Source organism: Lathamus discolor, chromosome 10 (assembly GCF_037157495.1).
Source record: "Lathamus discolor isolate bLatDis1 chromosome 10, bLatDis1.hap1, whole genome shotgun sequence".
In the NCBI taxonomy this organism is placed as follows: domain Eukaryota; kingdom Metazoa; phylum Chordata; class Aves; order Psittaciformes; family Psittacidae; genus Lathamus; species Lathamus discolor.
Genome location: NC_088893.1, coordinates 5595903 through 5619676, shown reverse-complemented (window position 1 = coordinate 5619676; position 23774 = coordinate 5595903). Strand labels below are relative to the sequence as shown.

Genomic DNA, 23774 nt, shown 5'->3' with positions numbered 1-23774 from the left:
CTGCTGCATCTCACGAGTCTTATCCTGATGAATAAATGATAATGGAGTAAGATTGTTGTTATATTCAAAGAAAGCATTTAATCTTTTCTCCACTGAACCCATATTCCTTTTGTAGCATTCGTTTTGTTGTAGCAAGCGCATACTTTGATCTTCAGGAGCAGAGTGGGACAGCGTTATCGATCACTCTTCTGTGAATTCCTTGTCCTATCTAGAACAACGGTGTGGTAATGAGGAACATTTATCTGATAAATTATTTACCCTTTGTCTTGCTTTAAATTTCCTGATTCCTCACTTAGTCTTTTTTCCCCCCAAATGCAAGAAGCTGACATGCAGATCTTGAATGGCTGTTGGAAGGTTGTAACATTGAGTGTCAATCACTTAGCTAAATAGTTTGTTTTTTTCCTAATGGAAGCATGACTCAGCTATTGGAATAATCAAAAACATTTCACAAAGTTAAAATGAGTTTGCTGCTCTGTGGATAGTTATTTTTGAGAAATTCGCTTTTGCGTTTGTTTTTCATTGAAGGACAGAAATGTAAGAGTAGATTTCACCCAAGATAACTTTCTTGACGTGGGGATGTAGCTGTTCCTGTGGCAGAACACTGTAATGTACATGTAAAACTCCATGGATTTTGGAAATATGCTGTCTGAATGGTACTTGAACAACCTTCCAAATCAGACAATCAAGGCTGGATGTGAGGTTGCATTTTGGATGTGGAAAAGCTAGCGATGTGATGGCACTGATCCCAACAAACTTGTATGGAGCATGTGAATACACTGCACCTCTCAAGGGACAACTTGGTTTTGAAATGAGAATAGGAAGAGTACAAAGTAGTACTATTGGTCTGACGTAAATTGTTTCTTTGGTTTCGAGTAACTCAGCAATGATACTCAATGTTGCACCAAAACATGCAGCACAGTGAAGGTGTTACCATGCCAAGCCAGGCTGTCACTTGCAGAACACATGGGTTTGTGTTACGTGCATGCCCCCACACAATTTCCGATCGAGTACTCATGCTTAAGAGTGTACTTTGACACGTTTCCACCTCTTGCAAATAATTCAGACCACTTCTTCCAGTGTCTGGTTGGTTCAACACTGTTCTGCCTGTCACTGCTTTGAATAAATCACTGAAGGTAAAAACGCCAGGTAAGATCTGGGTAATATCCCAGCTAGTGAAAGGGGATGGTGTTTGAGTTGACAACTCTTCCCTGCCTAGGGTAAAATAATACTGAAGGCCTTCGAACAGTGTCACTGCTTTGTGTTTGGTTTAATGTCTTATTGTGGTTAATGCTGATTTTATTTTTATTTATTTTTTTTTAGAAACTAGGATCTGAACTTGATACTGAATTTGAAACACAGACTTGGGAGCTTGTAGCTTTCATAAAGGGTTGTAGTGGCATTAAGTCTGTTTGTTTTCCAGAATAACCCTTTTTCAGCATTAAATCTGAGTTGCCGAGCGATGTGTCTCATTCCCAGCTGCAGAGAGGGTTTCAAGTAACAGCAGTTAGCCCATACATTCATCAGTATTAAGTGTTAATGGAAAGAAGTATCACAGCTGTTGGTTCAGGCCTAAATCAAAGTAAACTAAACAGTAAACTACCAGTGTTGAATAAATAGCATGTGAGTTGCTTACAGCTAAAAACCTGAAGAGAATTCAGAGTGAAGGCTGGAGCGTTTTGGTTGTACCTTTATTTGCCGGTTCAAATCTTGATTTATAGCCCTTTGGATATAGAATCATAGAATAGTTAGGGTTGGAAAGGACCTCAAGATCATCCAGTTCCAACCCCCTGCCATGGGCAGGGACACTTCACACTAAACTGTGGCACCCAAGGCTCTGTCCAACCTGGCCTTGGAACACTGCCAGGAGCGGAGCATTCACCACTTTCCCTGGGCAACCCATTCCAGTGCCTCACCACCCTTAAAGTAAAGAACTTCCTCCTTATATCCAATCTAAACTTCCCCTGTTTAAGTTTTTACCCGTTACCCCTTGTGCTACCACTACAGTCCTTAATGAAGAGTCCCTCCCTAGCATCCTTATAGGCTCCCTTCACGTACTGGAAGGCTGCTATGAGGTCTCCACACAGGTTCTCTTCTGGCTTAGCAACTTCATGTGCCAGCTCCTTCAGGACCTGTGGATGGATTTCATCAGGTCCCATGGATTTGTGCACGTTCATGTTCTTAAGATGGTCTTGAACCTGGTCCTCTCCTGCAGTGGGCCTAAGGACTTCATTCTCACAGTCCCTGCCTCTGCTTTCCAAGACTTGGGTGGTGTGGTCAGAACATTTGCTGGTGAAGACTGAGGCAAAGAAGTCATTAAGAACCTCAGCCTTCTCCAAATCCAGGCTAGCCAGTTCTGATAGCTTCTGGAGAGGGCCAAACTAACCCTGCTGAGGAGCTGGCTTGTTGTCACAAGAAAGTTGTGAAATGCATTTCAGTCTTTAGGATTTGTAAATTTGAATGGGTTCTTAGGTTCCTAAGTTCTATTTCATTTTGTAATGAACTGCGCAATAAAGTTGTTGCAGGAGTGAGCTAATATGATTAATAAAATTAGTGATGCTCTTTGAAAATCAAGAGGGGAGTAAATTAGCTCTTTCATTTGTTTTACTATATTTTTCTTTGGAATTCAAAAATGCCTCCCCCTTACCACTCTTTTTTGGAGTAGGCTTAGAAACTGATTTTCAAAAGGAAGGATGTGTTCGTCATGAGAACAGAATGCCCCAAACTGCAAATAGAGCAATATAAATCTCATCTAAGTAAAATGAGTGTGGAGAAAAATCCTGAAGTCATAATTGGAATACTTTATAAAACTTCCCGCAAGTAAGGCTGGGTTAACAAAGTGCTATCATTCTTCATTATGGCATTGCAGTATTTCTGTGACTGGGTATCAAAGGTGTATTAGCTCTGTCAGAACACAGGAAATAGTCCATATTAATTTCTTGAGCTATATAGTGGGTTTTATAGGATGAGTCTTTTTTTTTCAGGGGTATATATGAGGACTTCTTTAAGGCATAACTTAATTTCACAGGCACTGAAGTGAAGGTTTCTGGGTATTTTATGGTGCTTTAACAAAACAGCATTACTGTAAACCCATGGAAATTCTGAAGTTGAACTTTCTTTTGGTGCCTCTATCGTAAAAGTTACCACCTACAAAGTTGATTTATTGGAAGAACACTGCTGTGTGCTTTTCTATAGGAAGCTCACACAGAATCACTGAATGGTTTGGGTTGAAAGGGGCCTTAAAGCTCATTTAGTTCAAAGTCCCTGCCATGGGTAAGGACACTTTCCACTAGAGCAGATTGCTGAAAGCCCTATCCAACCTGGTTCTTAGCATCTGGGCTTTAAAGACATTGGAGCATATCCTTTTTACTAATATTACTAAGAATTTATAGATTTGAGTGTAAATGCAAGTGTTTTCAGAGGTTTCTTAAATTTGAGATTTAAAATTTAAAACCTAAATCTTGAAATGTAATTCCTGAGGCTAGACCACCAGAGCAGTTCTGGGTGTATTGAACTAAAATCAGTCATAGAATAATAAAATGAATGCATTCATCTTTTCAAACATAAAGAATTTAAAGACCAGAAGGAGGTTTCCATGTTTGTCTGTAGACTTTCAGCATTGTTCACTCCCTGCTCTGCTGCTGTGGAGCCCCGTCTTTGACCTGCTCCCTCCTCCCCTGCAGTCAGGGCTTTAGGTGAACATGCAGCTGTCTTACTGGGAGTCTCTTGAAACTCCGTATTGCAACTTAACTCTAAGGAAAAAACTTTGGCCTTATCTTGTGTGGTTCTGTGGTCTGCTGGTGGGTTTGATACTGGCTTATAAGTGCATTTATTGTTATGCCCATTGATCCTTTTCCCTTCCCCAGACTCTATTAAATGGGATCCTGCCTAAAAGCAAGTGGAAAGTGAAGGCATATTTCAGGCCCTTGTTATGCCAAAATGAAATCTTTAGTATGCTATTAGGTTTTTATTCATGACGGTTACAAGCAATCAGGGTCAAGAAGAAACAAGTCAGTGAAGCACACAAATACTTGTGCATTCCTGTTCCAGTGTGAAGTAGAATGCAGTATTTAATTTCCACTATTGTGCAATATTGTTGCTACAGTGAAGTGTCCAGTGGTTTTTATAAACCCTTTTATTCAGGGTTTCGTAATACTGTGGGAAGTGTTCCGTGTGGCTTAAGCTTATCATGGAAATTTGGCCTCTGTGGCTAATGTATTTTTGAATGAAATAAGAAATTGTTCTTAAGTTACCCATATTTCTCTTAAGTTCCTAAAATTTGGTTTACTTAACTAAAGTAGAACCTAAAAGACAAGTCCTATAGGTTAAACCAGGGATTTTAGGTTATAGCCTGTGGACTCCTGGAAGCGTAGGTTCAATATGTACATTACATGGTTTTGTCCACCTTATATGAGAATCTTGGGAGAGAAGTTTGTTGTGTTTCTTGATCAGTAATTTTTGCCAACTGATGCTGATGAGCAGAACTATATAATCTACCAGGCCTGTATGTTTAAAAAAATATAGGAAGTATTTGGGCCTTCATATCTGCAGCAATGCCCTGAACTTTGATGGTTCAGTGTTGCAGAAACAGCATTCAGGCACTGTGCCAAATGGGATTAAATAATAAAACAGATGAGAAAGGATGTTTCTTCTTTCTGAAACAGAACTGAAAATGGTCTATATAAGATCCTGCATGCTCAATATTGTGATCAGTGGGTTTGAATAGTACATCCTATATTTCTTTCAAAATAAAAATAACTTTAGTGTCTCATTGAAATGAATTAGGAAATTAGTTTCCCTAATGGCATTGGGAACTAAATGTCAACTGTTTGGGTGACGAACATGTCAAAGGAAATGATTGCAAAGTACTTACAGATGTATTGGATTAATTACTTGATGGCTAATAAAAAAATCACATTTCGCTAAACTTTAAATAAGAGACTTCTAATAATAGGAATTTTGATAATGAATAATACAACATATTTTTACCTCTGTATGTAAGGTGTATGCACCCACTCTTCACATGACAAGTGCATAGTACAGAACAGCTACATGGAATCACAACCTTCTTGCTGGATGAGAGGAAGAATTCCAGTGTGTTTTGGTGCTCCTAGGGTCCTGGGTGTGCTTTAATTTTTCAGCTTAATGCAGAAATGAAAACATTAGTCTTTCTTTTGTTTTATTCATAACATGAAATACATTAAAGGGGCCTGCAAGAAATCTGTGAAGGGACCTTTTTTACAAGGTCATGTAGTAACAGGGCCAAGGGGGAATGGTTTTAAACAGAGGGGAGATCGAGATGAGCTCTTAAGCAGAAACTCTTCCCTGTGAGGGTGCTGAGGCGCTGGCACAGGGTGCCCAGAGAAGCTGTGGCTGCCCCATCCCTGGCAGTGCTCAAGGCCAGGTTGGACACAGGGGCTTGGAGCAGTGGAAGGTGTCCCTGCCCATGGCAGAGGGGTTGGAACTGTTAAGGTCCCTTAAGCTTTAAGGTCCCTTCCAACACAAACCAGTGTGGGATTATATGAAAGAAGGTTTATAAGAAAAGTTCTTGACATCTTGAGTTGCTCTGGGCTCCCTCCTTCCCTCACTGCTGGCACAAACCACTTCCACTCAGCCTTCACCTCCAGTTATTCCACTTTTGATGTTATCTGTGTGGGATTTTTCTTTTAAAGATTCGGCATTTGTTTCATTTCCAAATTAAATTGGAAGCCTGTATGAAAAATATTGAGTGCTAAGTCTGTGCCAAATTTTGGAGCTGGGTTTGTGCACTGCTTGGTAGTCAGGAATTGAGTCCTTCTCCCTAACTTTATGTGGTAGTTATGTAGCATATGTGCTATTTTGTCCTTAAAAGGAACTGTGAAATACTGTCATGGAGCTATAAAAGGTTTGGGGAGTCTTCATCACATTTCTTCAGCTTCAGAAAAGGAACAAAAAGGATTTCCAAACTTCTAACTTGTAGTGTCAGCAATGTGGAGTCTGCTAGTTAAGCTTGGTTCTTTGTTGTTTGGGTGGTGTTACAAGTAATTAATGTAGTTAGGGTATAATTTGGCTTTAGGATACCCTCAACTGATAACACAAACCTTTTTCCCTAGTAACCCATTTATTTAATCAGGAGACCGGGCATTTTGACTAAACAGAACTTGGTCTTGCAATTTAAACTTAGGTGGTGTTCATCTCTGGAAATACTTACCTTTTTTGGTTGTCAGTGTCCCAGTGCACAGACTGTAACCTCAGAAGTTAATGCTGGCTTTGCTGTCAGAATAAATGAGCACAAATTGGTTGAGAAAGTTGAGACAGTGTGGGGTGCCAAACCTTAATTACCATAGCTCCTTCAGGTTGCATTCTAAAGACGTGCCACCCTAATGAAAAGCTCCTGCTCTTCTCTTCCCCGAGGGTGACTGCAAAGGTAAAAACCTCACCAGCAATTATAGCCAGGCGAGTCTGCTGAGGAAGGCGTCTTCCCTGGGCAGCAGAGCCGTGGTTGTCGGTAGCAATGTGTGGATGCATTGCTGGACTGATGGACCAAACTGCAACAATTCTGATTCCACTGGTAGTAAGTTAAAATGTTAGCTGGGTGCTGAAGCCAAGTGGCTGCCGGTGAGCTGGTTATCCTTGACAGGACAGAGGGAGGGCTTGTTTTCTGAAAAGGATCTTCAGTTGTTATTTTACTCTTGGCCACTAACCTTGTGATGAATGTAGAAATAACATAGATAAGTACCCACGTTAACATACTAATGAGTTGCCTGCCTTGAGTGATTTGTTGTGGCATCTAACTGCTTCTTCTCTTCCTTCCTTTTTGTCACCCTGCAGTGTTCTGTGCCAAGGTCTTTGTGGCTAGGCTGCTCCAACCTGGTAGAGAGCATGTGCGCACTGAGATGCCTGCAGAGCATGCCCAGTGTCAGATGTCTCCAGGTGCCTTTCTTCTTTCTTGTTGTAAATGTTATGCGTATGCTGTTGAACATTTGTTAAACTCTCAGGACTCTGTTTAATCAAACTGTTAAGTCTGCTAAATGTTTTTTGTGCATCCTTTTTCTGACCTCTTCTACTTAATTGCATTGTAGGAGTGATTCTTAAGAGGGCTTTCTGTACAGTAGGCTCTTGTGGGGGGTGGTGAGCTGTTGTGTTTTATTGCCTGTTTACTGAGTTGTGATATAAGTAGCATAGTTGTGCATGTTGCCTGCTACGTTTTGCTTTCTCATTTAATTTAAAAGATAACATAATGAGCTTTTGCCATTTCTCTTAAACTGCAATGAACTGACTAGCCTGTGATATTTGTGTGATTTAATTTAGAAAGGATAAGCTTTTTATTTTCTCCTCAGTGTGATCCTGGTTATAGCCTTAAGTGACAGTCTTTGCACATGTTTGAATGCAGAACAGTTAGCATGGAATCTGGAGCTCTTTGGGTTGTTCTGTTAACTTCCTAACTTTTAAGAAGTGAAGAACAAGAGATGGGGGGCTTACTGTGCATTGAAGACCACTAAATGTCAAGTTCTCTGTTGTTTTCTCTTCTAGTAAGCCTTTGAAGCTGAGCCTGTGTAATTTATAGATGGGGGAATTGCTGCGGTTTCTTCACTGGTTTGGGAGGGATTGAAAGTGATAAAAGGGAGGTTGTGGTACCAGTTAACAATTTTGAACTCTGAGGATATTTACCTTGGAAAGAAAAAGCAGAACCTGTGTAGTAACTGTGTGGCTTCCTAAAGTGTTCCTGAATGTACCATTTTTAGCAGCATGTAATTATTATTTTAGTGTCTTTTATAATATATTAGTGTTACTCAGTGGTTCAGGTTATCATGGGTACCAAGCAAACACTTAAACTGCTTTTGTGAATGGAAGCTTAAATAGAATTTTGTTTGCAGTCAGTCTGTTTTTGTTCAGGCACTGAATGTCTTGCCTTAAAGTAACCATTTATTTCACAACCTCTCCTCTTGCCTGCAAAGTTTGGCCACTGGAGTTCCAACAAATTTGAGTTTCAGAATCCAGATTTTCTTCAAAATTTCTGTTAAAATCCAAACTTGTTTTTCTGTTTGAATGCTTTGTTTCTAATTTTGAAATACTGTTCAAAGTTGGGGGGAAATGGCACTAAGATGAATGCATACAGTATGATAATACAGTGATTATAGTTTGTAGGATGGATAGTGATATTGGAGTAGGTTGGATGGAGTCTGGTGGCATGGGCCAGTAATAATTTCAGGGGTCCTTAATGAACCCTGGTGATGACTGTGAGCAGTGAATGTGATCCAGCTTTGTTGCCATGGGGCTGCTCCTTGGTGTGGATCTGGACTTCTCAAATCCTACACTTTCTTGCTTAACTTTTTTACTTCCTTTCTCCCTGACTTTTGAATCAGTAAATTCTGCCCAACTATATTCAGCAATTTGAGAACTGTTTCAGGATAGGAGCAGTTTTGCTGTTAATAACTGTCCTTTAAATGGTAGGTGTAGATCTTGGCTTCATGGACTTACAAGCCTTGGGGAGGGCTGGCTGCTGGACCCACATACAGTGAACATCTAAAAGACTCATCAGGCTATGGGGCTTCTTAGCAAGGTCAGGTTCCCTGCTGCTGGCAAGGTGTGGGTTCCTTCAAATACCTGCTTTCGGAATTGCAAGGAGTCCTTATTGATGACTCTTGGAACTTTGAGTGCCCCAAATTTCGTATAAATCAGCTCTTTAGACATTTCTGATCCTGGCAAATGAGCTCTTTGAGGGTTGTGTTTTTTTTTTTTTCCTCTTCCAACTGAACTTCTTATTAAAACAATGTTACAGGCAGAAAAATCTACATACTCAGTTGAGGTACTGGTAAACCCATTTATTATGAACACTTTGTTTTCCCTTTCTATTACAGTATCTATTAGTAGGTACATAGTAGTTAATAGGAAATTGAACAGGAGAAAGCTCAGAGCAGGCTGGGTAGTAGGTTGGTTAATGCAGAATACATTATTAGGAAGTATTACAAGCTTCTGTTGATAATATTGATTACAAGCTAAAATAGAAACCATGAATGTGCCGTGTTGTGGTTTAAGCCCAGCTGGTAACTCAGAACCACGCAGCTGCTTGCCCACTCCCCCCCCCCCCCATCCTCTTATTCCCCCTGATCCCGGAGGGATGGGAAGGAGAACGGAAGGAGTGTAACTCCCAGGGGCTGAGATAAGAACAGGCCAGTAACTAAGGTATAACACAAACCACTGCTGCTACCACCAATAATAATAATGATAATGGGAATAACAAGGGAAGAGAATACAGCTGCTCATGAGGATTTGCCACAGGGATGATCAGGGGACTGGAGCACCTCCTGTATGAAAATAGGCTGAGAAAGTTGGGGCTGTTCAGCCTGGAGAAGAGAAGGCTGCGTGGGGACCTCAGAGCAGCCTTCCAGTATCTGAAGGGGGCCTATAGGGATGCTGGGGAGGGACTCTTCATTAAGGACTGTAGTGGTAGCACAAGGGGTAATGGGTTAAAACTTAAACAGGGGAAGTTTAGATTGTATATAAGGAAGAATTTCTTTACTGTGAGGGTGGTGAGGCACTGGAATGGGTTGCCCAGGGAGGTTGTGAGTGCTCCATCCCTGGCAGTGTTCAAGGCCAGGTTGGACAGAGCCTTGGGTGACATGGTTCAGTGAGCTGCCCATGGCAGGGGGATTAGAACTGGATGGTTTTAAGGTCATTTCCAACCTTAACTATTCTATGATTCACCATCTGCCAACCAATACTCAGCCTGACCTGAGCATCAGTCTAGCCCTTCCAGGTAACTGGCCCCCAGTTTCTATACTGGGCATGAAGAGCTGTGGTATGGAATACCTCTTTGGTCAGTTTGGGTCAGGTGTCCTGTCGCTGCTTCCTCCTGGCTTCCCCTCCTCCCTGGCAGAGCATGAGGCTGAGAAAGTCCTTGGTCAGAGTAAACATTACTGTGCAGCAACTAAAAACATCGGGGTTATCAGCGCTGTTCCCAGGCTGAAAGCCAGAAACACAGCACTGCACCAGCTACTAAAAAGGAGAAAAGTGACTGCTACTGCTGAACCTGGGACATCCTGCTTCATGCGCAAGAATTTTGGAAACCTGTTACCACACAGTTGTGGGGTCATGTATCATTGTACTAAAGCTAATGCATGTTATGGGGCTTGGAGCAACCTGCTCTGGTGGAAGATGTCCCCACCCATGGCAGGGGTTTGGAACTGGATGAGCTTTATGGTCCCTTCCAACCCAAACCCATCTGGGATTCTATGATTGACATGTCAATTTAAAAATCTTTTCAAACCTATGTTGTTTTCAGGAATTGTTACAGATCCATCAGCTTCCATGAAAACCATGTTTGAAGTACCAGTTAATTTGTGTAGGTTCTATTCCTCTCTGTGCCTGGAGGAACTTAACAACCCCAGAACATTTTTAACTATATAATAGTAACAGCTAACAGGGTTAATGAGTATTAGTACCAAAGTTCGCTGCTGTGAGGACAGGCCTATTGCTCAAGTGGTGTGACTGCTTTGACGCTGCAGGGAGCTCAGTGTGTGGCAAGAACCCGTTTTGTGTATCCAGCCTGTTGCACTTGAGGAGTCCTTGAGGAGGGGTTTCACCAGGGTGTTGCAGATCTGTGCTTTTCTGCTGACTGCACCCTCCTGATGGGTTCCTTAGGGAATAAAGAGGGTAACTGTCCTGAGCAGCTAGATACCTGTGGGATGTGCTGCTTGGTGAGATGTAGAGAACTCTTGGTTTAAATTTTGCTCCAAAATAAAGGCTTTTCTGTTGGTTTGTTTTTTTTTTTTTTTTTTTTTTAAATCTGATTTTGGTAGAACTGCAGCCAGGAGTAAGAGGTTTTGATTTTTAGAAGCAGCTGTAGCAGATTTAAAACAAAAACCACTCCTGTTTTCAGGCATGTGACTCAATGATGTCCAAAGGGGAACTTGGAAGTGAGAGTGGCACCAGCTGCTTTTCCCCATGTTTGAGTTTTAGTACCATGACCTCCTCTTCATTGTTTCCTGAGCTGTAAGCCCACATGTAAAAAGAGGTAGGGCAGATACACCAGGAGGTCTTCCTTCTGTAGCACACCTCAGTTAGCATAATGATGATTAATAGGAAGTTTAAGAAGCCCTTTGGTGATTCATGGAAGGTATCTGGGAGTTATCTGTTACCTGTGTGTGTTGTATGTGTAATCAGTGAAGGGACCAGGAATAAGGGCAGGGGTGGGAATGGAAACCAGTCCCAAATCTGGAGTCTTGTAGAATTTCTTCAGGAAGCTCTTGCTGCATCTTTGTGCTTTTTTTTTATCGTTTAGGCTTCAAGAGTAATCTACCGTCAGTCTAAAAGAAGAAAGCAGATTAGGTTTACTCTTGCCTTTCCATAATGTTGTTAGCAATCATAAAACTTAATGAGGCTCGTCCAAAATCAAGCTGTAACATTTAAGCAAATACCCTCTGCTGCCAGTGGATTGGAGGGAGTCTTCCATTTCCCCACAGTTAGTCTGGGCTTTTTGTCATGCATGGAAATATCTTCCTAATGCATGTAGTTGAGCAGTCTGCATTCTGTGAGCTGTTAGTAAATGGAGAAGAGAAAATTTATTAAAAATATAGCGGTACTTGAATCTTGCTCTTTCTATCCTGAATTACAGTGTAATACTATCACTTGTTACTGCTGTATTGAAGATGCGAGTTCATAATACTTGAAACTACTGTAGATTCAGGCCTTATTTTTAACTACTTAATTATCTTCAAATAATATCTTTGTACCAAGGAGTATACCATTATGAACATACCTGGATGCGAATAGCTACTGTTTTCATCCTCTTTGATATGGATTGACTGCAAGATTAAAAGCAGACTGGTCTCTTACTTAGGTGTTCAGAAAAGTTGCTACCTGTTGTGTAATGCAAGCATGTGGATACATCACCTTCCACTGCTTCATCCTTGTGAAGCACAGCAGTGGTTTTGAACATAGTTTGTCACACTGTTTTGGGAAGTAGCTCCAGCAGCACGCTCACACAAAGAGAAACATCCAGAGCTCTTAGCTCTGTAAGTAAACATCTCCAGTGTGGATTGAAGACTAATCATTAAGCAACAGAAGATAAGTACTCAAACGATGCTTTGAATTATTGCATAATGTAGGATGTGATGAAATAATGCTTGGGGAATGTGTTATTAGATAGCTGTAATCAAATCAGCCTAGTAGCCAAATACTGCTCAAGTAGCTTTTTTCCTTGTAGTCAGTTCCAGTTTCTCTTGACTATATTTGTTTTTGGGATCATAGTCTCTATCTTCTAAAACTTAGTTTTTTTCTTGCTAAATTTGACTTACCCCAACATGGTTTTTTCCTGCACCTTACCATTTATTGTCCTCAACTTTGTCAGCTTTATTGTATGTAGTGTCATGCTCTTCCTTTCATGTTCGCATGTGGGGTATGTAGCTTGGAAGCTTTAGCAGAGCATTGATTCCCTACAGGAGCAACAAACTTCTCACTTCCAGAGCTTCCAGTGTAAGAAGTTGACTTGTTTGTCCACAGGCCAGATCTTAGCATTCACAGAGTGTCTTTCTCAAGCTTGAAGCTGCCCTGACTCCTCCCAGCCTATCGCCCAGTGGTCCTTAGGCTTGTGACAGTGTGCTTCACTTCACCTCTCCTTTATCCCGGAGCTCTGCGCAATGTTCAGGCTCTATAGGTTTGCTTTGACCTGCATTTTCATTCTTACAGTGTGTGCTGGTGATGGACAAATGTTGGGAATGCGACATTGACTTGGTTCTTGGCAGTGTTATTCTTGCTTTTACAGATTGATTGTATTGATTTATTCTTCATAACTAGAAGTTGTCTGCACAAAAACATGGTCTTAAAGGCCTTTTGACTTGGCCGATTCATAGGTCTTATGAACCATAATAAATCATTATTTGCCAGTGGCAAGTCCTGTTGTGGAGCATTAGGGTTTTGATATTCATACTGTACAATAGCCTTCCCTGTGAAGGAAATTACTTGTTAGCAGCAAGGAATCTCAGTGCTATCACAGCTGAGCTGAGGCACAAGGAAGTAGTTTATCTTTGTATTTATTGGTAAGATGCAATTTAGCGTTAACTTGCTTAAGTTTCTATTTGGTATTTTTTCCCTAATTTTGAGCTTCTGTTGTCTGATGTTTTGGTTCAGATAGCAGAGGGAAGTCCAATGGGAGCTATACTTGGAAAAAATTGTATTTGAAGAGTTCTGATTTATTGACATGAAAACTTTATAATCCCGGTTTTCACAGTAGAAATGCAGGCATAGACATGTCTGTTCTAATCGATAGATTAGAACTGTTCTAAAACCAGCATGAGTGCAGGAGATGCGCTCTGCTGACACCTTTCCCTACAGTGCATGAAATCACAGATGGGAAAACGATGTCTCTGTGTAGTCGGCCCCCTTTTGAAAGTGTTCTTCTGTGCAGCTGTTAAAATGGGTTATCATAGCCAGACAACTGCTTTACTGCTTCTGTTAAGTTTGAAGCAATTTACAAATATTTTCTTGACATATTTTCTGGTATTTTGCCTCAAAACAGTGGGACTGTTACAATTTCTTTTTGGAAACAGTCCAGCAGGTCTATTAAAAAGAAATGCATGTTTTGAGTCCATTTTCTTTAAAGGAACAGAATGTTCCCTCCAGTATCTCAAATACTTGTGCTTGTCCCTCTATTTTAAACAGACTTCTTTGAGACAGAAAGCTTGTCCATGCAGTAAGCCTGTTGCTGTTTTGCACAGGAGATGGCCTGAATTACCCAGTCTGTGGATCTGATTTAGAGATGTCCAGTTTTCCCTCTGTTAAGCACCAGCAGTTCTTCCAAGCATTGTTTCTTCTGGCTGAAGCTGGAGTCTCCTCTCAAAATTAATAACAGTTTGGGTTTTGTTTTTTCAACAGTTTCTCTTAATAGCTTTTTTTTTTCTGTTAGTTCTTAGGATATGTGAGTTGCAGCCTCCGAGGACTGATGTAGCAGCTCAATTTGGTGTTCGCTTCATATATTGGAAGTATTTTGCAGAGGGTGACATTGCATTTTTCCCCTCTTTCATGTTACTTTTCTCCTCCAGTGCTTGGCTATGCTTGTCTTCTCCAGTATCCCAGTGTTACTCTGGTAATGGAGTGCCCGTAACTGGGGCTGGTATCGATGTGCCTCACAAGGGACAGCAGCTTCTTGTGAAGCTTTCTGCTGGTGTGGCCATGATGTGTTGCTAGGTCAATAGGATAAATCAATGCAAAATACAGGAACTGTTTTCTTCCTAAGCATGATTTATTGTCTGAAGGAAAGTGTTATGATAAGCACTTTTTTCAGTCATTCTTTGTGTATGTGCTGTCAGTTTTATGACGTTAATTATTAACCAAGTCTATTCTTTCTTAGTGGCAAGAGGAGAGACCTTCTTTTTATTGGCTGAATTCATATTGCTTATTTTGAAGTCTAAGAGAGCCATTACATACTAGATTACTTTAAATCTCAGGCAGTGAGCTAGTATTGAGCTGTGAACCAGAGCTCTTCCTCTTCAGTTTCCTTAGCTGAGGAGCAGAAGCATGTTCCCTGGTGCCAGAAGAGTAGCAAATGGGGTAAATATCTGTAAGTTTTGGTTCCTGGTTTTCCCCAGCCATGATGAGCATCAGTCTCTTGGAGCTGGCTGGCTTCTGCCGAAGGGCCTCAGCTGTGTTCCTTCTGCTCTGGGGTAAGGCTGCAGCAAATGGTGGTGTGGGCTGGGAGCCCAAAGGCAGCCTGTGAATCCCCAGCACAGGTTGGGGTCCCCTGCGGCAGCCTCCCCAGGGTATGGGCTGAGCACTGCCAACCAGTGACCTCTCTGCTTGCTGGTAAAGGGTTTTGTTGCCATTAACAGCTTTATATGTATGGGTGCTTTTCTTGGATACTGTTGTTTTTAGCAGTTTTCAGAGAGCAGTGAGGATCATTAACTCCACCCCCAAGCTTCAAGAGAAGAGCAAGTGACTCTTTTCAGGAGCTGGGTTCTGTTTCGAACCAGCTTTTCAAGTTATTTCACCTGTGGCTGTTGGTGACAGTTCTCTCACCTTTGTCTTTTCTTCCCAAGTTGCTCTGAAGTTAGTCATTTACTTAATAATGTTTACAGTAGAGCTTAGAAGGGATTGGTGATATGACTCCCTCTCAAGAGAGACTTTTCTAAGCTGCTGTCTGCTGCAGAAGGCATGTCCAAATGTGGAAAAAGTAACATGAGCATAGAGATCCTTGTTCCTTTGGGTGACTTGCTAGCCTGCCTCTTGCTCGTGTTTCTCTCTTGTACCATTTAGGCATCCCAGTCTATTGTCTCTGACCAGCAAGAATATGTCCCTAAGGAGGCATGTATGTTTCTTCACGGTGGCTTCATGTATCAGCTCACGATACCAGACCTTGCCTCAGTAAATCCAGAGCCTGTTGCTTATAGCTGCAACAGATGAGTATAATTGCAAACATAACTTTATGCTTCTCAGAAAAGCTAACAGAATCACGCTAAGCTTAATATAGTTCACAAGCAGTGGGCAGGAGCTGTTATTCCTGATACCTCTTATGGTACATCTACAGAAGATGGCATCTTTTGAGTGGAGAGAAGCTGTTAGCCACTTCTTTGTGCTTATGCTTTCTCAGCCTTGTTTGGAAAAGACAATCGGTATTGCTGTCTAATCCTTTATGGTGCAAAGAAGTTTGCTAGGAGAGGTACCTAGCTCTCTACCTGGCTTCTAAGAGTGCCAGGCTTATGCTGGGAGGGAGTGAAATCTTTCTTAGGAAAAGGAAATGCAAGGCAGTCTCTTCCAGACATAGTTGACGTAGTCCTCTTCCTCTCAGGTATTCGTTATATTTTCCATAGAAGAATTTTCAAGGAAACAGGAAAAATATAATCAAATATTTCCCACTATGGTTGAAATTACATTTATGCAGTGTCTTCATACAGCACTGTCAGACTTATCAGGAATGTCACTGGCAGGAGGACCTGATCCCTTGCTTGTGGGGATTTAAGCAGCAGCCTCAATACCAGTGTTAGTCATGGTTTTACTGATACTCACAGTTCCACTCTTGAGTCAGCATCACAAGGACCTTAATTCTTCCCATGTGAAAAGTTCCTGGGGTGCTCAGCAGGCAGGTCATTCCCACATTGCACTGGGCATCCTCTGTTTGTATCCTGTGAGTTGTTCTGTAGGTCTTCAGTGTTGTGGCATAGGAGTCTTTGCATATGTGCAGTTTGGGTTGCGTGTGCTTTGAAATGGTGGTAGAATCTAGATAAACTGAAGGAGGTGTTGGAATTCAGGATAGCACAGCAAACCAATACCCATCTATCAAGTATGGAAGAAGTGGCACGCCAAAGAAAGAAGGAACCATAACCAAAACCTTTTACTACTTTGCATAGTATTTCGATGGCAAAATAGTCAGGTTTGCAAGGGGAAGGCATTACTTTGTGGCACAGGGTGGTCTCCTGATGCTTTAGGCAAGTGGATTGTCCGGGTACTTCAGAAGTTTGAGTTGACTTTGTTGCCCTAGAAAAATAATGTAGGTCATCTTCATCCCAACCTTCTCCCTTACTTTGTGAGTACTGAATTCTGTTCAGTGTTGTTGCGCTGGTGTCTGTAGAAACTCTCACCTGTTCAAGCTGAACCCTGCTTTTTAATTCTTACTTCTTGCATTCCTCAAGTTCACACAGAATTCTTGATTGCCGGTATTAAAAGCCAGGCTTTAGGGAGGATCCAAACTACACTTCTAACCTGTTTCTTTTTGCATCTATTCTACTCTTTCATATTACTTTGGACAAATGAACTGTTAAATGCTTACTATAAAGTGTATGAATGCAGACATCTTTTGGCATGCCTATGAACACTTCAGTTAGTTTTCTTTGCATGTTGTAACTGATAAATGTTGAGTGTCATGTACTAAATGGATTAAGTAGGGCAATTAGAATTTAAATTTGATAGAAAATGCAGAATGATTGAAATGAAAGGACAAAAGTTACTGATGAAAGTGGACTTTAAAGTTATCTGAGTTATTCAGTAGCTAATAACTGAAAAATCACTTAAGGATCAAGTGAGGATATCTTTAAAGTTGTCTGCAGGATTGCAGAATTTGAGTGCTCACTTGAACTCTGAACGTCATAGGACATTTGTCTGCTTTTGAAGATACTTGAACTAGGAAATTATTCAAGGCATAAACCACCAGAAAATATTTACTGTGATGTTAGAGGAATCCCCTACAGAGCAAATGTGATCCTACATTCTCAAGCTTAATAAAAGGATGTGTTTTGGGGAAAATAGTAAGAATTAGGCCAAATGCCTTTGAAAAGATTCAGTACCCGAATAGTAAAAATGCAGGATGCTTGCTGCTGAGTGTCATCACTCTACTGCAGAGATTTCTATATTGTCCTGCAGTATCTTTTAAATTCTTTTTGACCCCTGCTGACTTCAAAGTTATCCTTCAGTACATTTGTCAGAAGCAAAAGCCCTTTCAGATTCTGGATCAGGCCACAGAAACCGTAGCTGGAACTTTGTATAATGCTGTCCTTTTGTTCAGAAGTAAATGAAACAGCAGTTTTCCTATTGAAGTGACATCAAACCCAGCTGTCTTCAGGAAGTGAGGAGATGTTTGCTGGCGTGCTGTGGTGGTCACGGCTTTGGTTTCAAGGCTTCATTGCACAAGACGATGGTTTCAGCTGTCCCTTGCCTTTTTGATCCACTGCCTCATGCAACAGCCACCCCCTTTCACTTATGCCATGACAAGAGGCTGTACTGTAATGTACAGCGAGTCACTGGTGTGACTGAGATTAAAAATAATCTTCCAAAATGAGGAACCTGAGACATTGGGCAACTGTTCCTCCTGCTCTCAAATCCTGTTCTGCAGAGTCTTTGTAATGATGTGCTTTTGTATTAATCTTGTACCGTGAAGTTGTAGGGGGAGAAGTTGTGCTGGCCTTACAGGTCAGGAGCATTTAGACACCCATTATATTAATGATGGGAAATCTAAATTATGCAATTGCACATTCCTTTGAATACCTAGATAAAATCAGCACTTGAATGCAGTGTCTGGCTAACCCCAGGCAAGTATTTGATATATGATATGTGGTATATACCATAGGAGTGGGTATTTGAAAGATTTGAGGGGGTTTTTTTCCATCTTATAATACCGAAGGCTTTTTTTCTTTAGCTGAAGTTACTCTGCAGCCTTTTTTGAGAAAAGTTTTTCCTCCAGGTTTTTGGTTACTCAGATATCAGCAATTACAAAAGCACGCTGAGATTGTGTATAAGCAAAATACTGTGTTTTGAACTATTAGTGAGTGAGTGAATAGGATTTCCTGCATAGTTCTGATGGATTGATATGGTTTCATGAGTTGCCAAATCTGAAATACTTTGCCATGTATCTTTGGAGGGGAAAAAAATGGACTTAACAGCATGTCTGTCTTTCTTGGAGTAGCTGCCTGCTTTTAGGCTTTAGTTTAGTTAACTGTTGCATTGTGGTGACTACTTTTTCACTGTTTCTTTTGGGTACAAATACCTTCTATTTTGCAAAAGACAAATAATTGAGGGTTGCTGCAATTTTAGTATTTCAGGCTCCTCAGTGGTTTTGAGTAACCTTTTTATAACTTTTACAGAGGAAGTTTGTATAGAAGTGTCTTCAAAATCTGGTTAAAGTTTTGCTGATCCTTGGGGAAGTGAAAAAAACAACAGGGATAAATTCTGATGTAGCTCTGGTGGCTAGGAAAGGCAAGAAGGGGTGTAGAAGTGCCAGAATCTGGTCTTTAGAAAAAATGAAGAAAATACATAGGTGTGCTTGGAGGAAAGTATTGACTGTTTAATTGAAGCTCAGAGAACCTTCTGGTTCTCAGTCCTAGTGTATTGGTTTTTAATGCCAGTGAATTTGTGGCTGTGGGCTTGTTTTTAAACAAGTTGTGTGCTTTGATATGTGGTATTTGTGTTTGTTGCTCAGATGCTTTTCTCAAGCTGGAAGTACACATCTGCTGTTTCTCTTCCTTGTGTTCCAGTTCATTATTTTACTTTAGGGTTAAAGGGCTATAGATCTTCTCTGGATCTCAGGGCAAGAAAAAGATGATGAGTACCAGTTCCATGTGTTAAGCAGTAGTGGATGGGATTAAAAACTTGATCAGGTTAATGATCTGGCTCTTGAACTGGCTGCAGTGTCTGTATTTGTGATGCCCATTTATGTTCCATCCTTCATAACCTTTTTAGCCACCCTTGTGTTGAGGGAGCTGCCTGTCTTCTGGCCAGCACATTGAGGTGACGAGATTTAGACAGAGCTGGTTTCATGTGGAACCAGCAGCAGAGATCTGAACCTAAATTCTCTCTGGGAATCTAGGAATAACCCTTAAAGTGTTTTAACTTTGCACCAGGCAGCTAAATTGCAAATGTAGTTAATCTTAACGTAGGCTAATTTATTTCTTGATGAATCTGAAGTAATCTAATTACTAACTTAGCCTGAAGTTTGTGTCTGAAATACTGTTAATGGGCTTATTAATTGTGTAGGGCAGAGGTTTGTTTTTTTTTTTTTTCCTTACCCATGAACATAGTGAATAGAAAACTGTACAATTTACAGTCCAGTTCACAGCTTTTGTATGCAGTGTTGTGCAGTGTGAGGTGTAATTCGAATTTTTGAGGGAGGGGCTTTGGACAAGGGCCTGTAGGGACAGGCCAAGGGGAATGGCTTTAACCTGCCAGAGGGGAGACTGAGATGAGCTCTTAGGCAGAAGCTCTTCCCTGTGAGGGTGCTGAGGCGCTGGCACAGGGTGCCCAGAGAAGCTGTGGCTGCCCCATCCCTGGCAGTGTTCAAGGCCAGGTTGGACACAGGGGCTTGGAGCAAGCTGCTCCAGTGGAAGATGTCCCTGCCTGTGGCAGGGGTTGGGACTGGATGAGGTCGAAGGTCCATTCGAACCCAAACCAGTCTGGGATTCTGTGATTAGCAATATTGTTAGTGCAGCAAACAATAATAGTAGTTGTAGCTGAGAACTTGAGGTAATGTCTTAATTAGAAAAAACAAACCCAAAAGAAAACCAGTACTTTGCCCCCCTGTGTCTGTACCTTTCTGCAGCCGGTGTGGCACAGCCATGTTGCTGTGTAAACATTTCACTGTTAAAATCATTACTTGCAAGGGGAAAGGTTTTAACTTTTGGTGTATTTGTACTCTAGGGATGTGAAAGTTAATTCTGGAATGCTTTAAGGAAGTGATTACAACCATTTGCAGTGACAATTAATGATAAGCCTGATGGCTGTTTTAATATACTTTTAAAGTTTTGAGACTATTTAGGTATTGAGACTTTGCTGCTGCAGGCAAAAATGGTGATTGCTGATGTACTGCCTGCAACCAGCATCTGCCAGGAACGGCTGAGTGACCATATAGCAAAAGGCATGAGCTGAGACAGCTTTAAAACAAACAACACTTGTAAGCTGGAGGTATAATTAAACCTCCTGTTAGGCTGGAAAAGGGCTACAGAGTCCAGTTTTCATCTGAAGTAGAACATGATCAGTAAACCTCAGCATTGCAGTGAGACTTGCTGGCTGCCCTTTGCTGCTGGCTGCTCTTTCACAACCTGAGATGATGATACCATTATATTTATTTATTATTAACTAATTATTATAATTAATAATAATTATTATTCAATGCTTTCAACAACCAGCTTGAACTGAGCTGGTAAGAACTATGGAACACATTACAGCAAAGCTTAATGTAGCCTCAAATGTTGTCTAGCTCAATGTAAAACTGCATTGGCCATATTTTTAGTAAGCTGATTCTTCCTAAAAGTGGTGTATTCTGTTCAGAGGCAGGTGTGGAGAAAGTGGTTAATATATATATAGATATAGGTATATATGTATATAGGTATATATATATTTGGGACTCAACACATTTATGTTCAGCCAGAGAGTTTGCATGATATGCAAGTTCTGCAGCCATCATGGATCCGTACTCAGAATGATGCAGGGATGAGTCATCCGGTTCCACAGTTACACAATTCAGTGCTCATTGTCCTTGTAAATACAATGTATTAATCCAGGATGGATACAGGCAGGTTTTGATTACTGACTCTTTATTCCAGACACTTAGAAAATTTAACGAGAGTTAGGGTGTCTGAAAGTTATGCAAGGAGAGTGGTAGACATGATCCCGCAATACCTGTTGAGGTAAGCCCGCCTTAAGGAGTAGTAAGGTATTGCGTATATACCCCAAAGCCCCAAAACCCAACAACAAAAAACCACCACAGATCTCTAGAACTGGCTGATGGATCAAAAGCATCCCCGCATCTAATTTTAGAGACTTGATCTGCTGCTGAAAATACTGGGTATCTCTTGGGATTGCAGGAGCTTACATTTTTTTTTCCCCTCGTGCTATCAGTTTGAGTGGTGATACAGGCAAGCTGGAAAAGGAGCTGGTGATGTGGATGAAAGTAGCACATTTCTTCCTACAGCCTAAGCTGACTGCTAGTTTAATCAGTGAATGATTTATCTTTAATCCTAATCTTCATAGGAATCTGTATTCCGCTATTTCTGAAGTACTAAAAGCCAGCACAGCGATTTTGCTGTTATGTTCTTACTTCATTAACAATTGTGCTTTGCAGGTTGTCTATGAATTAACCAATTCACTGCTCTTCCAGGTGGTTTCAGACTGCACTTCGTGCAGACAACTGCCTGTTAAAAGGACATGCCATCACTAGAAGCCCTGTGGTGGAGTTGGAGCCCTTGCTTAGTGTTAAGTGAAATAGCATTAGAATAGTAGCTGATAAACTGCTGATCATTTTCATGTAAGATTTCATTTTAAAAGTAAGTTATGTAGTTTAGTCCTCTCTGGACGTGGGCCACACTGATCTGACTTCAGTGATTACATTCATGTTAAGTCAGGCGTACTGAATATTAAGAGATACCCAGTTATTTATTTAGGGAAGTAACTGCAAATTAATTTTGTAGTGAGCATAAGGTTAAGACAGGTACTTTAGAAAGCAAGTTAAAATACTGGTACTAATTGCCAGTCATCAAAGCATTAGTGATTAAATGGAATAACCTGTTTAGTATCTGCTTGTATTCTTCTGAGGTAGCTCTTGGGTCCCCAAGACAAGAATAGTGTGGAGCTGTTGGGGAGAGTCCAGAGGAGGCCATGGAGATGCTGCGAGGGCTGGAGCAGCTCTGCTCTGGAGCCAGGCTGAGAGAGCTGGGCTGGGGCAGCCTTGAGAAGAAGAAGGCTCCTGAAGGGGAGACCTTAGAGCAGCTCCACTGCCAAAAGGGGCTGCAGGGAACCTGGAGAGGGGCTTGGGACAAGGGCCTGTAGGGACAGGCCGAGGGGAATGGCTTTAACCTGCCAGAGGGGAGACTTAGATGAGCTCTTAGGCAGAAGCTCTTCCCTGTGAGGGTGCTGAGGCGCTGGCACAGGGTGCCCAGAGAAGCTGTGGCTGCCCCATCCCTGGCAGTGCTCAAGGCCAGGTTGGACACAGGGGCTTGGAGCAAGCTGCTCCAGTGGAAGGGGTCCCTGCCCGTGGCAGGGGTTGGAACTGAATGAGCTTTAAGGTCCCTTCCAACACAAACCACTTCAGGATTCTCCAGTTTAGGTGTAGATAGGCTTGAGGTTTTCTGTCTCTGAGCAGGGACAGGAACTAGGCAGCTGTCGGTTTTGGGGGAGTTACTGCTCTGGACAAAAGGTTCTAATAAAAACCAAGAATACCCCCTAGGGGGTATCAATCCAGGGGTATAAAAGCATTGGCTATGTTTTAAAAACATCGCATCTACAGCTTGTGGTCAAACTATGCTGTTGGTCTTTCTAGCAACCTGAAGCACAAATTGGAGAGCTGTCTGCTGGTACTGAATTTACCCAAGCTTCCTGTAAGCTTGGTGGTGGTTAGTCAGGGGCCAAAGAAAACCGATGCCTTATTTGCAGTGTGAGGCTTTTTTTCTAATTTTGCCTTCAGCTGTTGGATCTTGGAGACTCTTTTTAGTATTTCAAGTATATTTTTGTTTGAATTTCCAGCAATAACTGCACTAAAAAAAACCTGGCAACTGGGCAGACTAGCTAGGTAAGAAATGAAGTGTCTTGAGCTGAATTTGTGCAGATCCTTAGTGCTTACATAAATAGTTCTGCTTAAGGTGAAACAAGCAACTAATAATACACATGTCAAGTATAGGCATGTCCATGGTCAGCAAAATAACTTTCAAGTTATAATCATAGAATATCTCAAGTTGGAAGGGATCCGTAAGCATCATGGAGCCCAACACCCTGCTTCTTACAGGACTACTTGCAACTAAATCAAGTTTAACTTGGTGAACCTTAGAGCTTTGTTTTCAAAGTGCTTTATAGTGATTGTGAACAGTGGGTTATCTGCCGTGTTTTCAGAAACTTTATTTGGACAATCATTTGGTTATGGGCTGCGTTTTCTATTTTTCTCAAGGGATTTTCCCCCCCCCCCTATAAAATATTACTTGATTCTCACTAAATTAAGCAAAAATGCATATTTACCTTTTTATATAATTAATGGATAAATATTGCAAGGAACCACTTTCTGTAGTGAGGTTAAACCCATAGCTGAGGTGTGTTGCTGCTGGTGCTGTCTTCTCTGTGGCACCAGACATCTTTATTGACCAGATCTGAATGACTGTCTGTACTTTTTATGTGTATTCCTCTGATACAGGAATCTTTGTGTGTTTGGTTCGTATATAGCCCGTGGCTCTGCTTCTGAGGAAACTTTCTGAAGGGAGGGTTCTCTGCAGTGGTTAGGATGAGCACCTACTGCTGACCTGGCACTTGCAAGCACTGTAGTGTTTTTGTGTTTCTTTGCAGACTGGTAAATACAGATTGTTGAGGGGTGCAGTAAATGAGGGACCTAGTACACT

General features: G+C 41.4%; 1 protein-coding gene across 4 annotated transcripts in view; it reads left to right on the top strand.

The window, feature by feature from the left end:
- FBXW11 (F-box and WD repeat domain containing 11) overlaps window positions 1–23774 on the top strand; it is an 80452-nt gene that overhangs the window by 11062 nt on the left and 45616 nt on the right. For 2 of the 4 annotated variants that reach the window (XM_065690377.1, XM_065690378.1), the window contains exon 2: window positions 6808–6909. The exons of the other annotated variants lie outside the window; for them this stretch is intronic. In XM_065690377.1, the coding sequence (XP_065546449.1) occupies window positions 6808–6909 (102 nt within the window). The remainder of the gene's footprint in view (window positions 1–6807; window positions 6910–23774) is intronic. 4 annotated transcript variants of the gene reach the window in all.